The sequence below is a fragment of the Andrographis paniculata genome, unplaced genomic scaffold (genome assembly GCF_009805555.1).
Source record: "Andrographis paniculata isolate CXL003 unplaced genomic scaffold, ASM980555v1 Contig34END, whole genome shotgun sequence".
NCBI lineage: Eukaryota > Viridiplantae > Streptophyta > Magnoliopsida > Lamiales > Acanthaceae > Andrographis > Andrographis paniculata.
Window position 1 is genome coordinate 4,991,371 of NW_026137567.1, and position 22,248 is coordinate 5,013,618.

General features: G+C 33.1%; 5 protein-coding genes across 8 annotated transcripts; 4 read left to right on the forward strand and 1 right to left on the reverse strand.

Annotated features, from left to right (window-relative positions):
• Nucleotides 1-217: 217 nt before the first annotated feature.
• Nucleotides 218-1,464, forward strand: LOC127248520 (F-box/kelch-repeat protein At2g43270-like). The gene is made up of 2 exons (XM_051270883.1): nt 218-1,292; nt 1,428-1,464. Exons 1-2 carry the CDS (start codon nt 223-225, stop codon nt 1,462-1,464), a joined length of 1,107 nt encoding a protein of 368 aa, XP_051126840.1. The 5' UTR covers nt 218-222.
• Nucleotides 1,465-4,299: 2,835 nt separating this feature from the next.
• Nucleotides 4,300-11,423, reverse strand: LOC127248602 (uncharacterized). Its single transcript, XM_051271039.1, has 15 exons — nt 11,304-11,423; nt 10,581-11,006; nt 10,414-10,476; nt 9,720-9,827; nt 9,353-9,421; nt 9,114-9,233; nt 8,763-8,798; nt 7,354-7,460; nt 7,180-7,251; nt 6,480-6,531; nt 5,404-5,969; nt 4,951-5,148; nt 4,753-4,873; nt 4,537-4,649; nt 4,300-4,422 (listed from the first exon to the last, which is right to left on the reverse strand). Exons 2-14 carry the CDS (start codon nt 10,980-10,982, stop codon nt 4,590-4,592), a joined length of 1,974 nt encoding a protein of 657 aa, XP_051126996.1. The 5' UTR covers nt 10,983-11,006; nt 11,304-11,423; the 3' UTR covers nt 4,300-4,422; nt 4,537-4,589.
• A 1,927-nt stretch (nt 11,424-13,350) lies between these two features.
• Nucleotides 13,351-16,054, forward strand: LOC127248581 (uncharacterized). The gene is made up of 4 exons (XM_051270997.1): nt 13,351-13,501; nt 13,584-13,701; nt 13,912-13,984; nt 15,835-16,054. Exons 2-4 carry the CDS (start codon nt 13,617-13,619, stop codon nt 15,845-15,847), a joined length of 171 nt encoding a protein of 56 aa, XP_051126954.1. The 5' UTR covers nt 13,351-13,501; nt 13,584-13,616; the 3' UTR covers nt 15,848-16,054.
• A 991-nt stretch (nt 16,055-17,045) lies between these two features.
• Nucleotides 17,046-19,407, forward strand: LOC127248583 (zinc finger protein ENHYDROUS-like). 3 transcript variants are annotated; one of them, XM_051270999.1, is made up of 4 exons: nt 17,046-17,478; nt 17,576-17,972; nt 18,073-18,275; nt 18,469-19,407. In XM_051270999.1, the coding sequence occupies exons 1-4, from the start codon at nt 17,403-17,405 to the stop codon at nt 19,152-19,154; spliced, it is 1,362 nt and encodes a 453-aa protein (XP_051126956.1). In that variant the 5' UTR covers nt 17,046-17,402; the 3' UTR covers nt 19,155-19,407. The 3 variants fall into 3 exon arrangements, with proteins under 3 accessions (XP_051126956.1, XP_051126958.1, XP_051126957.1); XM_051271001.1 differs by having other exon boundaries at nt 17,049-17,478; nt 18,484-19,407; XM_051271000.1 differs by having other exon boundaries at nt 17,049-17,468.
• Nucleotides 19,408-19,707: 300 nt separating this feature from the next.
• Nucleotides 19,708-22,171, forward strand: LOC127248584 (probable protein phosphatase 2C 80). Of its 2 annotated transcripts, none has more exons than XM_051271002.1 (5): nt 19,708-19,875; nt 20,007-20,616; nt 20,722-21,046; nt 21,625-21,774; nt 21,862-22,171. In XM_051271002.1, the coding sequence occupies exons 2-5, from the start codon at nt 20,096-20,098 to the stop codon at nt 22,156-22,158; spliced, it is 1,293 nt and encodes a 430-aa protein (XP_051126959.1). In that variant the 5' UTR covers nt 19,708-19,875; nt 20,007-20,095; the 3' UTR covers nt 22,159-22,171. The 2 variants fall into 2 exon arrangements, with proteins under 2 accessions (XP_051126959.1, XP_051126960.1); XM_051271003.1 differs by having other exon boundaries at nt 20,725-21,046.
• Nucleotides 22,172-22,248: the final 77 nt, after the last annotated feature.

Below are 22,248 nucleotides of genomic sequence, written 5' to 3' on the forward strand. Positions count from 1 at the left end.
TCAAATCTCTAATTTCAAACATGTGATGAGAATAGATATTTCAAATCTATGTAAATCTCTTTCTATCATAAATATATTTCTAACAGAAAATTTTGAGTTTGATTTGAATTTGTGTTTATCTGGTAACATTATATATATATATATATATAATTCGACTTATTAATTTCCTGTTATCTTATATCATATTCGAGTGATTTAACCCTCCCCAGACGTACTACAAAGATGAACATAAAACGTCCATTAGTTTCTGCTGATGTTATAGAGCTCATCCTCAAGCGACTCCCTGTTAAGTCTCTTCTTCGATTTAAATCAGTTTCCAAGGAATGGAACTACACCATTTGTGACAGAGGCTTTGCCGTTGGACATCTATGTCAATCCAAAAAGTCATCTTCTTATGAAAACATGTTTCTTGCGGACTCTATTCGTGGTTATGATTTTTTCCTCTCAAGATTGGAAAACAACGAATTGAAACCATTGTTGGATCTCAATTGTTCAGAGAAAGATATTCTATGGCGCGTCAAGAGAAATCATTGCTGCGACGGCCTAATAACTTTGGGTTCTTTTAAAGACTTCCCATACTCTGTCTCCGTCTGGAATCCATCGGCCAGAACATATTCAAATTTGGAGTTCCCTTTTTCGAAAGATTTGAGTTATTCCACATACAACTTTAATTTCACTTACGGTATTGGTTTCGATCCATTATCAAGGGGTTATAAAGTAGTAGTTGTTGATTTTGATCTAAAACAATTCACAACGTTTGACAATATAAATCAACGTTGGAAGGAGTTGAAAAAGATGGAAATAATTGAATATGACTTGAAAAATTTTCCTTTGGATGGTCATATCCATTTGTGGCAAAAGATTGAAACAAAAGAAGACAGCTTTGATATTCAAATGATCTTCTTCAACCCGAGAGACGACAAGTTCTATAAATTTTTCTATCATGTGAGAACTAGAACTCCAAATTATTTCACACATTGTTACGTTGATTGTCCACCTGGCCTATTTTGCGTGCTCCTCGGCGACATTGATAGTGACAAGTGCCGTGTTGTGTTGAAGAAAACTGGCGGCGAGTGGATGGAGTTTGACGATGCGCCGGTTCCGTGGAAGCCGACCAACGTTACTAGACTGGATCAGGTTGCTGTCAAGATGTTCTTATCTGATGATGGTAGAGAACTTATATTAGCTTTTGGTTTCTATCAAACAAATCTGATAGTCTATAATTTAATTGAGAGGAAGGTTAGAAAGATTTCACAGCCTGTTAATTTTTGTTCAGTAAATGCTTTGTTCAGGTGCATAGATAATCTTTTCTTTATTGATAAATAAATAATCATATCATATGTTTTGAAATAATAGAATGCAACTACTAATCAATCAATCACCTTGTTTTGTCTCTACATCGAGGATGATTCATTCCTATTTTCCAGAGTGCTCTTTGTCGTATCTGTGGAGTTGTTGCAGTGAGTGAACGAACAAACCTCTGCAAAACAATTTGACGTAAGAATTTGCTTTAAAATGCTCAAAAAAAAAAAAATGAAAAAACTGAATGTATCATAAAAAATGCAAAAATGTCGATCCCATCATCAGTTGTGAACAACATTAGCTAGAATGTCTATCTTTATCTGTCTATCGGTCAAAATACATTTATTTATACAAACATATATGAATAGAGCTTATTTTAGCTTAGTACCTCGTGCGGATATCGTTCATCAATTTAGAAAAATACCGAGTTTAGTCAACAAGAAATAAATGAGTCAATGCTTTCGAAAAAGTTAGCCGAATTGGAGATAAGTGATAAATTCATGTTAGAGAAAAAAATTCAAAACTAATCAAACTGCAAATATATAATGATTTTGCAGTAAACATAGTTTTACAAACTAAATCAATTTTCATAGCTTATAATCTTAGTTTCTACTAAAAGGACAAGCAAGAGTAACTAAGGGAGAGGAACTAGATTGAAAAATCCATTGGATAATGTAAAATATAGGGATTCTTGAATTGGAAATAATTTTGGACAAAATACAACCTTAAAACATGACTTAGAAAAAAGATTTGAAAAATCACAAAACAACAATTGATCCAGATATGTAAGGAAGTGTGTATTAAGCAAACTTGATCCAAACCCCCAAAATATCTAATTATGAATGGATCCATGAAACCTGAGAAAAAATATGATTAAATGAATGAAATGTATGAAGCTAAGAATTAAGAATGTAAAAGGAAAAGTGAAAATACTATTTATCTTGATTATGGTCAAAGACACCCTTTTCATTTAAAATAGATTTATGTGATCAATAAATTAGTATAAATAACATCTAACCCTATTTCATATTCAAAACATCACTATTTTGACCTCAAAGTAAAGTAAACACGACCTTTATATATATATATATATATATATATTTTCTAAAGAATTTGAACTATCCTTAATACTTTAATTCTATCAAGATAAAAAAAAGCATTGGAATAGAATTGTCCCCTGAATCCAATCCAGCAACCAACTACAATTCAAGAATGAATTCTTTGATTCATTCGTTAAGACACACACAAATAGAACATGAAAGAGAGAGATTGAATTTTTCATTAATTCTTCTATTCAATAATTATTGTATTAATTTTGAAAACAACTCCTCCTCTTCATTCATTCATAAAATTAACTCACTCCCCAGACCCAACAGAAAGAAAGAAAAAAACAATCCTTTCGTACCATTCATTCATTGATTCTTAAGGATCCATGGCGTTGCTCTTAGGCCCTTCTTGTTTGATTGACTGAGCGAGAGGAGGAATATAGGATTGCAGTTGCTATTCAGCAACTAGAAGACTGACTCTGACTGGCTATTCTCACCATGAACGATGGAATTTGGGAATTGGGAGGTCATTGTGTGTACAGTGAGTGAGTGTGTATATATGGAAGGAAGAAGGCTGGGCAAGTCGGTGCTTATTATAACGGTAACATAAATTATTCCAAAAATAAAATATTTTTAATTTTATTCATTGATTGAGTACTTTGGGGCAAACCAGTTTCGAATCCGCGGTTTCTGTTCATCCAAACTAGTGGTTCGGTTCGATTCTCTTTTCTCTTAATCGCAAAATATTATTCCACATATACTTTTAGTTCAAAAAAAAAAAAAAAATTAATGTTCTTTTGTTCCATAGTTAGAACGCAAGTTACACTTGGGTGTGATTATTTTTTTCTTTTTGTAAAAATTGGTAATACATATTTTTTTTAAAAAATTAATATTATTTTTATATTATCTATCAAATTCTCTATAAACTCCTTTAAATTATTTTACAAAAATAACCACATCCACTGTGGGTTCAAATCTGGTTAAAACCTCGAACATCTCATGTTACCTGCCTATCAGATTTATTTTCGGATAATGGTTGCGGCTTCCTTCTTCATAAGAAAACAACCACACCCAATATTTTTTTTTCTCATTTTTTAAACATATAGATCCTTGTGTTTTTACTTTTTTTTTTTTTAAAAAAAAATTGAATTGAATTTGTAATTTTTTTTATATAAATAATGTTTGATGTGATATTTTGTAAAAAAATATAAAATTTATATAATATAAAATTATTTAAAAATCCAAAAAGAACAAATCATTGTATCTCCTAAATATATATATATATAATTCTAAATTTATATAAATTAATATTTTAAAATTAAAATATTATATTATATAATAAATATTATTTATATATTATTAACTAATAAAAATAAATAATTATTACGAATTTTATAAAAATGTAAAGGTACTGAACTAAAAGTGACAGAATATCGAGTATTAAAAAAATATTTAATATTTTGTGTCATTAAGAATGTTATTTTAAATTTGATATATAGTTTTTACGAACTTTTACACATTTATTATTATGAGAATGACTTCCACTACTAGGTTCCTGCAGTTAAATACCCAGCCGAGTCTTTTTTTATTAGAACAAATCCTAATGATTTGTATGAGATCTAATTAGACAATAAAAAATATTATATATTTATTTATTTAATATTATTATCATACTCAATTTAATACTATTTTATACTCGAGCAACAAGGGAAAAAGAAAAAAACACAATTTCTATCATCTATTTATTTTATTTTATTATTCAAATTGAAAAAGAAACTAACGATTTTATTATATTATTATAAAAAGAAAAAAAAATTATAATTTTTATTGGGAGAATAATGTTAATTTTGATTTGAAATTGAATCCAATTACATTAAATTTTGTTACTGTAAATAATTATATTATTATAACATTAGTAAATAAATATAGGTATAAAACTAAAAATAAAGATAGAGCTTACAATAGTCCTTACAATTTCATAAAGTGTTCTAAAATAAAATAAAAACAAAAAATTGATAATCCAAAATCATAATTCAAGGTGTAGAATAAGATCCCGTAGATGTAAGCACAACACCTGCAATATAATTTGACCATCAAAATTTAAACATATATGTTAGATACATATGCAAAAATTCATTCAATCCAACTTATTAAAACATAATTAATCGATTCAAATAACAGGAAGTACCTTGTCTTCACATTCTTATCGCCCTCGTCTGTATATCATCAAACCTTTGGGCTTTAATCACCACTCCTGAGGATCCAAGAACCTCCTCTATATAAACAAAGCTCTTCCATGACCTGGAAAAAATGACATTTATAAATTACAATCATAATCAACATTTAAAACATAACTAATCTATTTTTTTGGGAAAAAAAAAAAAAAAAAAAAAGAAAAGGCCACCTTCTTATACTCATTATTGTTTATGTTCCTCTGGAGTGACATTTTAGCAGCTTCAAAAATGGTAGCCTTTTTAAGCTTTGCATTTGGTTCGTTTCCAAGAAAATGACCAATAACAACTCTCCTGCAGTATACGTTATTTGTATGAGTAATGCATGCACCAAATGTTTTGTATGTTTTAAAAAAGATAGTAAGTTTAACCTGAATGCATCAAATTGTGGTTGTTCTGGCGACGATTTCCTAACACAAATTCCATGAATATTTACAGCCACTTCTTTGAGAATTGCCTCAAATTCTTTAGGATGTGTGTCGATGATGCTTGCTGCAGACATGGCCTCTTTGGCGAATCCGGTGTCAGAAACTGCCAAGTCCCTTAGCAGCTTGCCAATTTGTTGAAACCTACAATAACATGGAAAAAAACAAAAATCAATGTGAGTTCACTAGAAATCACTCTTTCCCGGCACCAGAAACTCGATTTTCGAGAAGATATATAGTATCTATATCAATTTTACTTCTTAAATTGCTTTGACATGCTAAAATGTCAAAGAAGCAATATTCAATTACACCATATGGTAAGTTATAACGAAAATTGCCACTAAATTTCTTCGAAAACATGTAATGTAATAACTAGATAGGAAAAACATATTTTGATACCTGCAAATATTGACACTTTTAAATAATTTCTGAAGGGCTTTGGTTACGGCATCTCGAGTTTCTTCCGGCATATCAGTTATCGATGTCGCTCCAGTATGAGTGCCCGTACCTACTTTACTAGACCCTTTTGACACCATAGGAACATTTTTTCGACCAAAAATGAGACTCATTTTATTTTCTGTGTCTATCCATTCTTCATTTTGTTTTGAGACAATTTGGGGATATTTTCTCAAAAAGTTGTTATCTGGGAGCTCTTTAAGTTTCCAATCATTGAAGATTTGTCGCTCTACACCCAATCCATTTAGGGCTTCTTTCATTAGTTCAAATTGTCGGGGCTTTAGTGATAAGTGGGAGATCTTAATCTTCACAGACTTGCTAAACTGAAGAAGAATATAGTCCCTGGCCAGAATTTTACTTCGTTCATCTGTTCCATGCACCAATTCACTTTTTGCAACCCACAGACCTTGAACCAACCTACCATATTCTTGTAAGATCGTTAATATTTCTACATCTGATTCATCTGGGGCGAGGTACTTCAGAGCATCAAATCTATGTAATGGAGGACCCTACCAAGCAACATTAGAAATATCAAAAGATAATGATATTTGTCATTTCAATTGCCTTAACGACAGTATTCAATATAGCAAAACAAAAAGACAAGGTTAACTAAAGAAGAATGAAAAAATAGTTGTAACCGGGAGGAGATCCAAAATAATGAACATAGAACCCTAAACATTAATATATATATATACATATGTGATATGAGAACAAATAATAAAAGAAGTATCTTACAAATTTGAAGACGTAGGCAAAACAAGTAACAGACCTAGAATAAGTTATCCCTACACCATTAAATTTAACACTGATCCTAAAGGCAGCATCGCTATGCATGTTGATGGCACTCACAAGATTTGATTTTTCATAAATTAATATCCAATTAAATATTACTACATTCGCTTTAAAAGTCAAATTCATAATGAAAATAGTTCAAAAAATAATAATACTAATAAATACATAAAGAATCAAGATCCATTGAATAATTTACATATTCAATTGTGTAAAGAAAAATAGCAAACCTGAATGAGCCAAGTTTTAAACCGCTCTTTTAGTGGCAATTCCAGCAGACCCCTAGAACATCAAGTGCAATGTCACCTCACATCAACATATGTAAATAATAGTAAAATCAAAGAAAATTGTGATGATATGGCAACATAATACAAGAATAGCGTCGGCAAATGAAAAGATGAAGTTCCCATCTCAGGAAAAAACAACACCATATGATAAATCCGCAGGATTCCACTACAATCCAGAGTAGCAATGTATAAGACCAACATCCAGATAGAGAAAATAATATTTTTTGTTTGATTGAAATTTCACAGATTTTAATTCTTATCTTAATACCTAAATCCATCTAACTCTAAAAACTTCACCAATAATAATATTGTGTTTTGCACGAATTACAAAGTAGACTCTACTATCACATCCTTAGGTTTTAGTAGATCCCATGGCAACTAAGAAATAGATGTGAAGCACATTAATCAACCCTCAAGCAAGACAAATAATAATCAACAAAATGTATCAACAAAAGATTTCAAAGGCATAACCAATTGTAAACTAATCAGGGCATGCCTAAGGATTTTTATTTATTTTTAATATTATGAACAGCACAACTCACTATATTTCAGCAATGGTTTGGATTTCTATTGCTAGATCAATAGAATAAAAATAAAAAACTATCATCAATAAGTTAATAGATAATTTCCTCAGTTTGATTACCTGATTGAAGCACTTAAGGAACTGGACGTAACTTTAGAGGGTCCAGGACATAAGTTATCTAAGTAGTTTGACCTTCAAAGTTCACAAAAATAAATATAAATAAGGCAACAAAATAAAAATTATGCATACATGAAATGTGGAAAGAAATGAAAGCCTTCAAATGTAAGTGCATACGGATGCATGGTAAAATTGATCTGTGAGTTTTTTCCTGATTTTAATTTCTCCTGGTATTCTTGTGCCAATTCACTTTCGGCAGTACGATACGCGAGAGTAATCCATTCCTAAAGAAGGAATCAAGATTAAAGTTGAGATAACATTAAAAGATGTGAAAAAACTGATACCATTGCATCAGATATTCCTTATAACATTTGACATGAAAAATAGAACATAGATCGATAATGCATCACGTTAACTTTGAAGTAAGAAAAACAATACCAAATCCTCATGGTCAACAATATCACGTCAACAATAGTACAATAATGTTAATGAAGCCTTTTTACCAAACGACATTCATCATTACAATAATAAAAGATAATACCGAATATTTGCACTCTAAAATTTGTTCGGGATAATAACATTGGGAAGAAGAAGATTCTTCATAAATTGTTCCAAATAACTAGATCACAATTTCTTACCTCTCCATCACCTTGATTTTGCTTTGGACATTCCTCTAAAAAGTACGAGGATTTCAATTAATTAGTTAAATGTAACGATGACATAAGCATAATAGATCAAAATAACAATGGTGAATGTGTAGATAAAAGTATGTTCACTTTGTACTTTTGGGTGGCGTGGGGTAAGTAAAAAATATAGTATTTTGGAAAATTTATTAAATAAATAATAAAATGTGAAGTAAAAAAAGCAGTGCCAAATTGGTTATCATTTGTTAAAGCAGTGTAACAAAATTATTAGTGGATAAAGTTGTCTACTATAAATGGATTGTGCATATATTTAGCAGACAACCAAAAAACGAATAGTGATATAATTTTGACGAACAGAGAAAGTATAAAAAATATATATACACACATTAACGCTATATATAATATATACATTTTATACAGGTCAACACAAAATATTATTTTTTTTTTATGTTACAAACACATTTTCCATATCTAATATAAAAAAACAAATCCATTCAAAAACACAAAGTAAACATACCCTAAAACTTACTTCACATGTCTGACATTCTTGAAAACAAAAATGGAATAAGTACATTTATGATTGAATAAGATGAAGCATCACTTTGACTAAGAAAACAAAAAAGGTGAAGCCAAAATACGGTCAAGGTATCATGTTACTAACTAGGAAAGCCACTAGTTTCTTTAATATATTAAAAATCAAAAAGTTTCTTACTAAATTGTTGCAAAAAACCAGATTGCGATTTCTTGATTCTTATGACGTGAGAGTAAGTAAACATATACCTAGTACATAATAAATTATTGACCATTGATGCTATAACTATTGTTCTTAACAATTATTAGCTACAACTGTAAGCATCTATTAATGAGTTAAGCTCATTCAATGACGGAATCATTAAACAATGTTGTCACATAGAGAAGTCATAGATCGAACAAATGCATTACCTCTCCAACATCCTTGTCCTGCTCAGGAATGTTATTCTGAAAAGTATCGAAATTTCAGACATTAGGGTCAACTGAAAAATTAGCACAAGCATAGAATGCTTCAATATAATCATGCAAGAGGATTGAAATAACACTAGTGAATGTGCAAATATGCTAAAGCATTTGCCATGTCTAAACAGCATAGAAAATATTCACCTACCAATCACATTCTGGAGAACTTATCGAATAATATGAAGCATCAATGTGATCATTTTCTTAAAAACTTTAAAAAAATAAAAAATAAAGTGAAATTGTGAAAGCAATTTCAACGATGAGATTCATGCTACAAATTAGAAAGACAACTCAACTCACCAACTGTTCTGACTTCACAGCACCTTCAACCGCATTAGACTTCTTTTTAGACTCCTTCGAATCAAGATGCTGCAGTGATGGTCGTAGTTGAACAACAGCACGAAGAGGATGTATGTATAGCTGCATGGTAGATAAAATAGTATAAGTGAAAATACTCATCCAACTTCCTGTGAAACCAAAGCATTCAACAATGGAATGAAAATGTTACATGTTGAAACTTTAGAATATGGAATACATGCCTTATTTCCAATGAGATCCCCAACAGCATAATGACTTGTGTGATGCGGCGACCATTTAGTTTTGTAAATCTAACAAAAAGATCACGTCAATAATCTGTTATCTAAAGTGCCACATTTTGGATCTTTATAAAAACTTTATATACTTAAAATCATTAGTGATCAAAATCAAGGCCTAAACATAATGAAACTGGTCAAGATCAATAAAACAATGCACTAGAAACAAGGCATGACTTCAGGTTCAGATAGAAAATTTAATGCCTCATGTCCTACCTCTAGTATATAAGAGATGCTAAAAATTAAATCAATAGCATATACAAAAAACACAAGTCAATAATTCTTAGTAACCAAATGTATTATAAAAATCAACCCGTTTTTCCAAATTCACTCTCGGATCAGAATTGGGGTCATAATTTTTGGGTTCAACATCAACACCCGTATGAATCTCCGTTTCCGAAGTAGCTGGATTCATCGTCACCTATAATAAAAAACATATAAATTATCACAACATTGTTAAAACATGCAGTTAAGATAGCGGGGTTCAAACAACTTTTTCTTGTTTGTAATTTAAAAAAGATTTGAACATTTGTGACATTTAAGTGAATTTGGAGTTCAATTTTTTTGTATCTAAAATCCATTCTTAGATCCCCACTCATTTATATATACAACTCATTTATATATCATCTACGACTTATTGACAATTTAATAATTTTTCTATCTATTTGTTTTCTTTTAATATGGTTGAACATCATATCCTAAATAGAGTATAATATTTTCTTGAAGCTTATTTAGTTATCCAGTGTACTTAATTAATGATAATGCATTATCATACATATGGCATATAAACTATCTTTCATTAATCTCTATAAATAATAAATTCATATTATTATTTCACTTTCTTTATTCAAATCTTCTTATACCTAAAGGATGATTCAAAAATCACTCTAAAGTGCAAATAAATAGTCAAAAGCCTTGATTTACACTTAAGAAAAATGTTTAATCTCTTCTGGAATTTAATATGTTCAACACAAGTTTCCTGTGAAAACGAAAATTGTTTAATTTACCTCTGCCTCCTCCAACTCATGTGGCCTCCACAATGGCCGAAGTGGATATTGGAATAGATACAACTGCCATAAAATATAAATATTTGAAGTTCCACCATGATCAATACCTAGAAACCAAAAAAATAAACCAAACTAGAACTAAATTGCATGAATTAGATGTCAGTTACCTTAGTTTTTGGATCCACTTGGGGAACAAAATACACATCGATTTCGCGCACAATTTCATCCTTAACCGAAGTAGGAGTTCCAACCGGTTCTGTTTCCATAGTATCATCATCGTCTGTCTCTGTTTTCACCTCTGACTTCACGTCAACATCCATCGCCATTGTATCATTCCCCAATTCTGGCTTCACATCGTCTTCAACACCAAACTCCTCTTTCTTAGGTTCGTGTAATAATTCCGATGGATTGGGTGCCAATGGTGGCTGAGACTGAGATACTTCGGCTTTAACCTTGGGTTCAAATTTCACACCTTTAGGGGCAAATCGCCGGCTTGTAGTTTGATCCCGCCGACTTTTACTTTGATTGGAGCCGTCAAATAGTTCACCCATGTCCACGTCGTCGTCCATAGCCTCGGCTGAACAGAGTTAACTCTTCAACCACAAAAAGTAGGTTTAGAGACAGAGGGTGCAGAGGAAAAGAGCAGAAAGTACTGGGAATCGATCGACACAAATCAATATGGCTGGAAATTAGGGTTTACATATAGCAAAGCAGTTACGATATTCACGTAGCAGTATCACGTAATATCATATCCTCATATATAGCCATGCCCCGCCGGTTTCTAATCCGAAGCACTATCAATATTATTCGAACCGTGAACCCGGTTTTTCTATTCGAACCGACGGTTCGGTAACTGTTATTTCTTGTAACAAAAAAAAAATGGAACTTACCGCCGGTCTACTTCGCCGCCTTCTCTTTCGGCGGTTAAGCGGGGTGAAAGAGAAAAGGAAAGAACCGGAATGGAAGGAGGAATCTGTAGGCGACGGCGGGTTTGATTGTTTAGGTTTGGTACGGAAAATTTTGATTTGAGTTCTATGTAAATAATTTATATAGTAATGAAAATAGTGTATAGATTATATATCAGATATCATATCATATATTCATATATCATATAATATTCGTATATATATATATATATTTTTTTATTTTTTTATATAATTAATTAAAATTTATTAGAATAACAAATAATCTAACAAAATTCAGATTTATTGAGATAATAAATAAAATAATATGGATAAAATTAGAATTTAGTATATCTATATGTACTTATTTTAATCAAAATTTTACATAATGTGACATATTCTTTTCTTTCTCTCTTTTTTTTTTTTTTTTTTTGTAATCTTGATATGAAGGTTTATAATTTTTGTGGATGGATACAGTGGTGATTGGAACGTGTTTAGTTAAAAAAATTTGTATTTTTTATATTTTATTTGGAATATAATTCATTATTATTTCTGTATTTTTGCAAGAGAATTACGTTTTTTATGCATAGTGAAATTTTTACAACAATTTTTTTAAAAAAAATTTAAAACATTTTAAATTTGATTATTATAAATTAACTACTTATATTATATTTATTCTATTATTCCTATTATTATATGCTTTTTTTAGTTTATATTCTCTCTATTTTATTATCTCTTTTATCTCTCTCATCGATATTATATTTATCTCTAATATTCAAATTATTTTATTTATCATTTATTATAGTAATTACCTAATACATTATCTTTATTATTTTATAAGACCATAATAATTTATTTATTTCTATATATTTTAATGACATAAAGATATATATATATAAATTATTTATTTATTTATAAATATTTTTATATATTTTTATTGTCTAATAATATTTTTATATAATATTATATTTTAATTTTAAAATATTAATCCATATAAATTTTAATATATTAAAACATATAATTTACTATGCTAAAAATTGAAATTATTCGAAATATATCCATATATATTTATAGATAAGTTTTGTTAAATTTAAAATTTTGAAATTTTAAAAATATTAAGTAATAGTTAATTAATTATATATATATATTGATGTAACAAATTCTTGATAAATGAAATAAATACCTGAGAACTGTATTTTTTAATTAAAAATAATGTGGAAAGTAATTAATTTTTATATTAAAAACTATAAAGATAATCATAAAAATAACAAAAAAAGAAAAAAAAATCGTCAAAAATGAAACCAAACAATGAATGGATGCATTTTCTACAATTATTTATTATATTTTTTTACTAATAATTTTTTTAAAAAAATTTCATTGTATATATATTTGTAAAATTAATTTGGTTTTTAATAGGCTAAATTGCATTAAAACTCACGTCTAGTTTCACAAAATTGAATAAAAATTCCTTTTTTTTTTTTTTTTTTTTTTTTTAATAACGTGGGAATCACAGCTGTTAAATCCCGGCCGATCTAATAAAATTTCTCATATTTTCAAACAATGTTAAATAAGGCAAAGAGTTAAACACAAATTTATAAAATTACCAGGAAATTTGAAGCAATTTTAAAAATATAGGAATTTTGTGCAATTTCATAAAATTACAAATAAATTTTCGTACAACTTAAAGTTTTTAATATAATATTTTGATAGAATTTTAAATTTTGTAGATTATCTTCAAATTTTTTGAGTTTTTTATTTTATTTTATTTAAAAAAATATTTAAAAAATTTATACATAAAATTATGATTAAATTTTATTTTATTACATTATTATTGTATATATCTTTTTAAATTATTTTTTTCTATAAGATAGTAGGTATATATTTTTTTAACCAAGTTTTTCAAAATTTATTATTTGAATTATATATTTTTTAAAAATAAAAAATAAAAAATATACATATAAATCAAACCAGTATTTCAAAGTCAACCTAAAAAATCACATTTTTATTCAATCCTTCTTTTTCAATTGAAGAAAATTAAACAAAATAAAAATTAAAATCTGCGCGACAGCTTTCGACTTGTCGTCTTCTCCATCTCCCTTCTTCGTCATCACAATTTTTTTATTCGACTCCAGGAGGTCTCTTTTTGGGCATCTGATCAGACGACATTTCTCCGGTGAATTTACGTGGTCTGTATTCGATTCCCGACGTTTATCAATCTGTTTGATGTATACGGGTTTATGAACTTGTAATTATTGTTGTTGTTTACAGATAATTAGGTCAGAAGGTGAGAGCAGGGAAGAGATGAATTGGATTCAACGCAAAATTTATCTATACAACGTTACCTTTGGGCTCTATATGCTCGATTGGTGGGAACGTCTTCTCTTCAGTATCTTTTTTATCTGTTTCCTCTCTTATTTGATTTAGCACCATTTTTTTTCCAAATAATGGCGGATTATATTACGATTATGCTATATTGTTCGGTAGATCAGAAATGGAGGTACTAGAAAAGTTGAATTTTTGTAATTCGAGTAATTAGGCATGGGGCGCTTGTGGTACAAAATTTGGCATGTAGTTTGGAAAGCCTTAACCTGACTAGATACGCTTGTGCTCGTGTTGATGTGGTTTGTTTGCTATAATGGATTCCGCTATACATCAGATTTCTGCAGAAGGTATGATGTTGCTCTTCTTTTTTCTGTTCATGCTTCAAATTGAGAGATTGTGTTTCAACTATATGTTCTTGTGGTTAGAGTGGATATTTTCGGATTCATGACTAACTGTTAAAACATAAACAGTCTCAATAATCAATCAGCTTGATGTAACTAATATGAATGGGAATTACAAATTTTCTTCTCGCCTGATAATGGTTGTACCATTTATTCTGTCCTTATCATGGAAAAAAAAAAGAGCTTTTAAGATCCAGTTTGTTTCTTTTATGGTTTCTAATTCCTTTGATAAAATAGTTGTTTTACAGTTAAAACTCTGCAACTGAGAGATAAGCTTAAAGATCATTTAGCTTCTATGTTCTCAGTCTTGGCCATTTTTTTTAAAAAACAAACCATTAGAGAATGATTTGAAATACACTCTCCATCGGCAATTAATTTGGTTAAAAGTGAACAAGTTAGTTCCTCAAGTATTTTGAGGCTATGTGTTGAAAACAAAATTAATCACACCTGAGCTGCAAACAACCAAGCGTTCCTGATTATCCTTGAACTATTTGAAATTTTAAGTCTTTCATATTCCTGATTAGACTGCTTTGATTTTCATGGTCTAAACCAAAATATCTGTTAAAGCCTGAGGATAAATTTGCTGCTACATTTAATTCATATGTATCACGATTGTTCCATTGCATGCTATGACCGTTCTGTGACCTGAGCCAATCGCACTTTATGAAAAGCTCCTGTTTTTGTAAATATTGTTTATTTAAACATAAAAGTGATAATATAGCATGTGATTGTATATACATGTAGAATTGCTATGCTGTTGTGAGTTATTGTTCATATCAGAAATCAGAATATCAAATGAATCTCGATGCTCAAAAAGTGCAGAGTATCTTATTAGTCGTAGTTAATATAATCTGGATTTGACTATTTGCACTCGTGATGGTGTTTATTTCATGTTCAGAGCTGTAATCGCGTTTCATGGCTTGGAAGTGAACTTTACTTTGTCTTTTTACTGATATTCATGTATTAATGTAATATATCTGATATGGTTTGAACTACTACTGAACTTAATCTAATTACCATTCCTACACATTACTAGGGTTCTTTGTTGACACAAACTTATTTCTTGTGTAAAACTAAAAGATGGACCTATGAACTGATTAATTTTTAAAACAATAACCGATAATCTGTTTTGACATTATGCAGATGTGTGTATATATATATATATATATATACACAAGAAACACTAACTTCTTATGGTGCTGAGTAAAATATTCTTGAACATAGGAAAATTAGCCCAATCACTTCAGTTTCACATTGCCTACCCTTTGCCTGTGCTTAAATGGAGAGAAAGATTCACTAGAAATGTTTACGTTTTAATATATATCACAATTATCTCTGCAAGATGGCAAGAAATCGTGTACTGGCGAATCTTGCTTGTTATGGTACTTTTATTATGCTCCAAGTTAATCCTTTACCTTATGTGAACGCAATTGTCGAATTAATCAATTGTGATATTACTGTACCTGACTTTGTCGGGGATATAGCTATAACTAGTCGGCTGTTTGTGAAGCTGCCATTCTCCAGTTTTTACCATTGCTTGAGGTATTTTTGATATGGAAAGAAGCCACTATAGGAATCATTCCAATATGCAACTGTTTTTACTATTTCCTCTTCCTACACTTCTCAATGGCTTATCTTATGGTTTTTCTTCCTGAAAATATAGTAATCTTTCCCTTTTGTTGGTATTCATTATGATTTTCAACTTAATACATGATTTGATCACTCTTCGGCGATGCATCGTTCTTAATTAATTGCAATGTTCACTCTTCTGACCTTCTTATGTCGATTCTCTACAGGGTACTACATTGAGAAGTCATCAAATGATGGAACCTCAAATCCGGACACTATGTCTGAGCTCAGTCACGCCATATGCCATTTCTCCTTGGCAATCGCTTCTGCATAGATGGTAAATTCCTAGACATTCTTTATTGTTCGTCCCCGTGACGGCGAAAATTGTGTATGAACAAAACTAATGTAGCTTTGCTCAGCACCCTCTACTATGCCTTTTTTTTTTTTTTTTTCTTTTTTTTTTAACTATTCAATAGATTATATTACATACAGTACAGTCTGAAAGTGAAATCCTTGGATTCAAGAATATGTGAAAAAAGAAAGAAAGGATGGTGTTTGGTTGCTGAAATTTTTGTGTGAAGCTGTGGTCTTCATATAATTAAAGGGTTCGAATATTTAAAAAAGCTAACATTGCATTCAAAAGTCAATCCAAACAGCAAATAGGTGGCAGACAAGTGACATTGCCAGCTCTTTGATTGATCATTCTTGGGGCCTTCTTCTTATTTCACATAATAAAAATAAAATAAATAAAATCAGTAGACCAAAGTAATGATATTATTCTACAGGATTGCTTAAAAATGCAATAATTATACCATTTCTAATTTGGCAACATCACGTGTGAGGTCACGTTCATGCACTGACTTCACGATTAAATAATTTCATTTACTCAAAAATTTAAATCAGTCAAGCACATTGCACATGCTCCTCTTCCATTATGAACTATATGACCCTTTCTTTGTTCATATATAAAATTTGATATTATTCATCTCCAGTATCTTTTTTTTTTTTTTAAATTACATCAAATATTTAAATTTATATATTTTTTAAAACTAAATATATATATATATATGTCCAAAGTAAACCTTTTATTTCAAGAGAAAAATTCAACCAAATGTCACGAACCTAGATCAACTACATTGTAATAAAAGGGACAGGGAAATTTAAGGGTGGTCCTTAATGAAGAAAAAAACACACACTAAAGACCCAACTCTTGTTGACTACACTGCCCAACTTTTTGGTCAGCAAAAGCTTAAAAGCTTCCCTCATTTATCTCATTTTGGGAATGGGAAAGTAATCAGTTTCTTCGATTTGGCCATCGAAGAAAAAGGAAAAAAAAAAAAGTTTTATTGACACGCTTTCCGAAATGACAAGAATGCCCTTCCTTGCATTATTATCTTATGTTACCGAATTCTAGACGAACTCAGAAACACGACATTAATCCTCAAAACCACGATTTTTTCCAATTGAGAATAATTTCAAGCCCGACGTCTTGTCTCAATCGAACCACCACTGTAAAAATTGTACCCATTAGATTGCTTTTTTAACAGCCATGTCTGACATATCCGAAGCATTCAATTAACGTAATGCAACAATCAGCAAGAATTAATTACAGCTATTTGACTGTATTTAAAAAACGTGTTTTTAACTTACTACGTTCTCTTCCCCTTATTTTTTTTATTAATCTTCGCTTCCTAAACACTCTCCGATCGTCCCCGTCGCCGATCTCCTCCTCCCCCGTCTCGCCGCCGGCGAAACTTCCAGAAGCCCACCTCAATAACCGCACCCGCCGCCATGGATGATTCTTCTCAAGAACTTCCAAATCCACCGGCAAAGAAGAAACGAAATCTACCCGGGATGCCAGGTCGAACGAAGTAAAACGAGGAACAATTACCGTATTCGAAGAAATTAAAGATCGTCTTTTTACATATATAAATTAAAATAATTTTTGTTGTCTTGTCCGAAATTCAGATCCTGAGGCTGAAGTGATTGCCTTATCGCCGAAGACCCTGCTGGCGACGAACAGATTCGTGTGCGAAATCTGCAGCAAAGGGTTTCAGAGAGACCAGAATCTGCAGCTCCATCGGAGGGGACACAACCTGCCATGGAAGCTTCGGCAGAGATCGAGCACGGATGTGAAGAAACGGGTCTACGTCTGCCCGGAGCTGACCTGCGTTCACCACAACCCTGCCCGGGCTCTGGGAGACCTGACCGGGATCAAGAAACACTTCTGCAGAAAGCATGGAGAGAAGAAATGGAAATGCGACAGATGCTCCAAGAAATACGCCGTTCAGTCCGACTGGAAGGCGCATTCCAAGATTTGTGGTACTCGAGAGTACAAGTGCGATTGCGGCACTCTCTTTTCGAGGTTTCCCGAGATTAATTAATTTACCATTTCTGGTTTAAGGATGTTCGATAACCTCGTCTGATTTTTAAATCCATTCGATCGATCGATTAATATTGTTCAGGAGAGACAGTTTCATTACACACAGGGCGTTTTGTGACGCATTAGCAGAGGAAAGTGCAAAAGCGGAGGCGATTGTCGCGCCTTGCAGTCCTGTTGAGGATAAGAACGATGAAGCCGTCGTGTCGTCGCCGCTGTCCTCTCCGTCGCCGCCGCCGGAGCAGGCGTCGGAGCCGACAGTCCCTACTCCACCTGTTCAGAGCTCTGGTACTTTGACTAAAACCTCTTTTTTTCTTATTCCTATGGCGGTCAGATTATATAACAAGAAGAATTATGCAATTTGTCTGTTACTAGCATTTGTCCTTATTATGCTGTATAAATCTAGGCTCACTGATCTTGGATTTCATTCATATAGATACAATAATATATATATATATAAAGTTCACATTTTTAGCTTTAGCTTTTGGTTCTGCAGTTCAAGAGGAAATCTCTTCGCCGGAAAGTTTACCGGCGACCTGCACCGGAAGTTCCGGCGGTGGCGGCAATTCCAGCAGTAACGGAAGCTCAAGCAGCAAAGTGTTCGCCAGCTTGTTTGCATCATCGACGACGTCGTCGTGGAGTCTTCATCCTCAGCCAACCGGATTCGCCGCCATGTTTCGAGACATTCCTCAGGACGTCGTGATCCAATCGCCATCGTCGCTGGGAGAGCCGGTGTCCCTCTGCCTGGCAACGAGTCAAGCGTCATCGATGTTCGGATCGACGGGGCAAGAGCGCAGGCAGTATCCGCAGCCGGCATTGTCTGCAACAGCGTTGCTACAGAAGGCTGCTCAGATGGGCGCATCTGTATCGAATGCGTCGCTGTTGAGAGGCCTCGAATTGGACGGGGAGCACCGCCAGCCCGGCGGGGCGTCATCCCTAGCTGCCGGGCTCGGCCTGGAGCTGTCCTGTAATGGTGGTTCTGGTTTTAAGGAGTTGATGATGGGGTTTGGTCCTAAACACACTACACTTGATTTGCTTGGGTTGGGAATGGCGGCAGGCGGCGGTTCGCCTGGCAGCATATCGGCGCTGATGACAACCATTCGTGGCGGCAATGATGATGCTGTGCCGCCGAAGGGCGGCGGCGAGTATGGCGGCAGAGACATGTGAAGAAGCTGGGCAATATGTTGCTTTGATTGACCACAAATCATGTTAATTGCCAAGAAACAGTTTTTACAATTTTTCATACATTGTATTTGTAAGAAATGTACCTAGCGAAGACTCATAACATTTCTAGCTCATTTTCAAGAATCCATGAAACCTGCACAAGTATCATTAAACGATGATGATGGTAACAGAAACAGTGTAAGTTTAGGGTTTAGGTTTGTCCCTTCTAATCTATTCGATTGTTTCTCTTTGTACCTATTATGGCTTCTCCATTGGGTCTTTCCCTTGCTGCAAAAAACACCAAAAATTGATTACGGACACTGGTCAATGTTCTTTCTTGAATTAATATTTCTGTCTCATTCATCTGGCAAAGAAATGTGATTAAAAAATACTCAATAATAAGCAAGTGGGAGCCAAAATATTTCATACCTGAAATGATCGACGACTTTCTGATCTGTTTATGAAGCCCTGAATGTCTTATCTGCCATTTCTATGGCCCAATTGTTTGGCGAACATTGAGTAAAGTCCACCAGCCGATGGACATTGCCATTGGGTCTCTAATCTCAATAAATTTATTTTGGGGGAGCGGCACTTTCCATCTTTGGAACCCTCCCAAGTCCCAACTCCCGGCGAATTTCTGCACAATTTGCTCAAAAATCTTCAAACGGGGATTGATTTTCTGCGCACAATATCGCTCGTCCCTCCACACAATTTCTCAATTCAGGTAACCGAGCCGTCGTCTTCTTCGTTTTCGCAATTTCATTCCAGATTTAATAGCGAACATACTGACTGGTTTATTAACTTATTTGCTTGTCTCTGTAATCGTTCCTCGTTTTGCTGCTGGTTTGATTTCAGGTAGCGGAGGAGCATCCATTGCTCTGCTTTTCGCTACATGGGAGCTGAAGGAAACCTTAACTTGTGTTTCTATAGCTTGTTGGATTAAAATGCCATCTCGGAGCTTATCGAATCTCAACACTGCTTTCAGTTTAGGCTTCCGAAGAGCTTTGACAGAAGTCAGTCTCTCTAGGAAGAATTACCCTTGTAAGCCTCTATCTGGTGGTGCCACCAGTCAAGTGTTGAGAAATTCAGGCAACCAGAGGTATCGAAACATTATGATGGCGTCGAATTCGATTGTTCCCTCTGGAGATCTTGTAGTTGATGCTTTGGTTTCTGGTTGTGGGGATATGACCAGTTTTGTGAAGCCTGGTAGTGTTTTCTACAGTAAAAGGAGTAATATGATGTGTGGAAAGGCTATGGTGAGTATGAGCAACGGATACAGGGAAAGCCTTGGCGGTCGAGGATGTTTTATGCGTGATTTTAAGCCATTTTATAGTTTGTCGAAAGGAATGAGTGATGGTCGAACATTCTCATCTTTGTGCCACTCTGATGGGGTTGTGCCTGAAGTGTCAAAGGATGGTTCGATTGGTATCGAACATCTTTCAAGTCTCGCACTTTCAACAGAAAAGTATGTAAAGATTTCTTGTTTTGTATTATTCTTGTTTTCAAATTCGGTAATCATTTGTTTAAACTTGTCTTGCTAGATATATTGATAAGCTCATTTTCTTTCTAGGAGAATTCCGAGCAAGAACACGGTGAAGCTACTGTCTGGAGCTTGTTATTGGCCTCATCCAGCTAAAGTGGAAACGGGAGGCGAGGATGCTCATTTTATATGTGTCGACGAGCAAGTCATTGGTGTAGCTGATGGGGTTGGTGGATGGGCAGATGTTGGTGTTAATGCGGGAGAATATGCCCGGGAACTGATGGATAATTCAGTCAGAGCAATTAGAGAATCGCCGGACAGTGATGTTGATCCCTTGCTTGTGTTGGAAAAAGCACACGCCGCAACCAATGCCATGGGCTCCTCCACCGCCTGCATCGTTGCACTAAAAGATCAGGTTACTATCTTATCATAGTTATATGCTCAAAATCTTGTGCTCATTAACGGCTAAAATTTTGTTCTTGCAATTAGTTTCTTTGAAATGGTAATCTGTTGTGCACTTGTTTTTGTTGTAACGGATTAGAATTAATGATCGAATAACAAACAAAAAAATGTAAAAAAGACATAGATTTACGTGGTTCACCAACGTATTGGCTATGTCCACAGTAGATAAGATTTATTGAGGGATGCTAGGTCTGATTAACCTAGATTACATATCTCTAAGTCTATTCAAATAAACTAAGAAAATACATCACACGAGCTCAGTCCAATACGAACTTAAAAGCTCATTACTGTCAGTAAAACTCGGCTAAGTGACAAACTAATTCAAGGCATATCAATATTTTTCTTTCCCTGGAACTTTAGAAAAAATTGTGTAGTTTAGGTTATGTGAAAAGCTTCTGAGGTCCTTAGGCGTTAACTAGTCGAAATTCTTGGTGTCTCCAATACCAGATTTTGATTCAAGTCTGCTCAATTTTAGTTTTAATGTTATTACAAGGTTTACGGATTCTAACCGAACATGTCGAATGTAAACAGGACATTCACGCCATTAATCTCGGCGACAGTGGATTTATCATCGTCAGAGGCGGGCACACGATCTTCGAATCCCCTGTTCAACAACATGGATTCAATTTCACATATCAACTCGAACGGAGTAATCGGAGTGATCCACCAAGCTCCGGGCAGGTCTATCGCCCGGCCCTTCTAAAACTAGATTGATCAATTTTCTGGAAAAAAATTACTTTAACATTGTGCTGTTCCATCTCTCCCCAGGTTTTCAAGATTTCAGTTGCACCCGGAGACGTAGTAGTTGCAGGAAGCGACGGCCTATTTGACAACTTATACAATAAAGAGATAGCAGCCATTGTAGGAGATGCAGTTAGGGAAGGTCTCGGGCCCGACGCCACGGCCGAGAAGATCGCTACGATTGCACGTGCAAGGGCGTTAGACAAGAAAATGCAGACACCATTTTCCATGGCAGCTCAACAAGCTGGATTTACTTACTATGGTGGTAAACTTGATGATCTAACTGTTGTTGTTTCTTTTGTTTCTGCTCCAATTGATGCCTGAAAAATTTTCCTTCCCTTTTGCTGGATTCCCATTTTGAACTCTTTGGTTAGTAGTTTGATCTGTGCTGCTATATGCTACTGTTACATTCAT

Coding starts and splice junctions, on each gene's coding strand:
- LOC127248602 (XM_051271039.1), bottom strand. CDS start 10,982: ATGGACGACGACGTGGACATGGGTGAACTATTTGACGGCTCCAATCAA. Junction 8,799..9,113: donor CTGTGAAGTCAGAACAGTTG/GTGAGTTGAGTT, acceptor GATACTTTTCAG/AATAACATTCCTGAGCAGGA. Junction 5,970..6,479: donor TTAAAACTTGGCTCATTCAG/GTTTGCTATTTT, acceptor GTTGCTTGGTAG/GGTCCTCCATTACATAGATT.
- LOC127248584 (XM_051271002.1), top strand. CDS start 20,096: ATGCCATCTCGGAGCTTATCGAATCTCAACACTGCTTTCAGTTTAGGC. Junction 21,047..21,624: donor TCGTTGCACTAAAAGATCAG/GTTACTATCTTA, acceptor GAATGTAAACAG/GACATTCACGCCATTAATCT. Junction 21,775..21,861: donor ATCCACCAAGCTCCGGGCAG/GTCTATCGCCCG, acceptor ATCTCTCCCCAG/GTTTTCAAGATTTCAGTTGC.
- LOC127248583 (XM_051270999.1), top strand. CDS start 17,403: ATGATTCTTCTCAAGAACTTCCAAATCCACCGGCAAAGAAGAAACGAA. Junction 17,479..17,575: donor GGGATGCCAGGTCGAACGAA/GTAAAACGAGGA, acceptor TCCGAAATTCAG/ATCCTGAGGCTGAAGTGATT. Junction 17,973..18,072: donor TGCGGCACTCTCTTTTCGAG/GTTTCCCGAGAT, acceptor AATATTGTTCAG/GAGAGACAGTTTCATTACAC.
- LOC127248581 (XM_051270997.1), top strand. CDS start 13,617: ATGAATTGGATTCAACGCAAAATTTATCTATACAACGTTACCTTTGGG. Junction 13,702..13,911: donor GTGGGAACGTCTTCTCTTCA/GTATCTTTTTTA, acceptor TAACCTGACTAG/ATACGCTTGTGCTCGTGTTG.
- LOC127248520 (XM_051270883.1), top strand. CDS start 223: ATGAACATAAAACGTCCATTAGTTTCTGCTGATGTTATAGAGCTCATC. Junction 1,293..1,427: donor TCAGTAAATGCTTTGTTCAG/GTGCATAGATAA, acceptor CCTATTTTCCAG/AGTGCTCTTTGTCGTATCTG.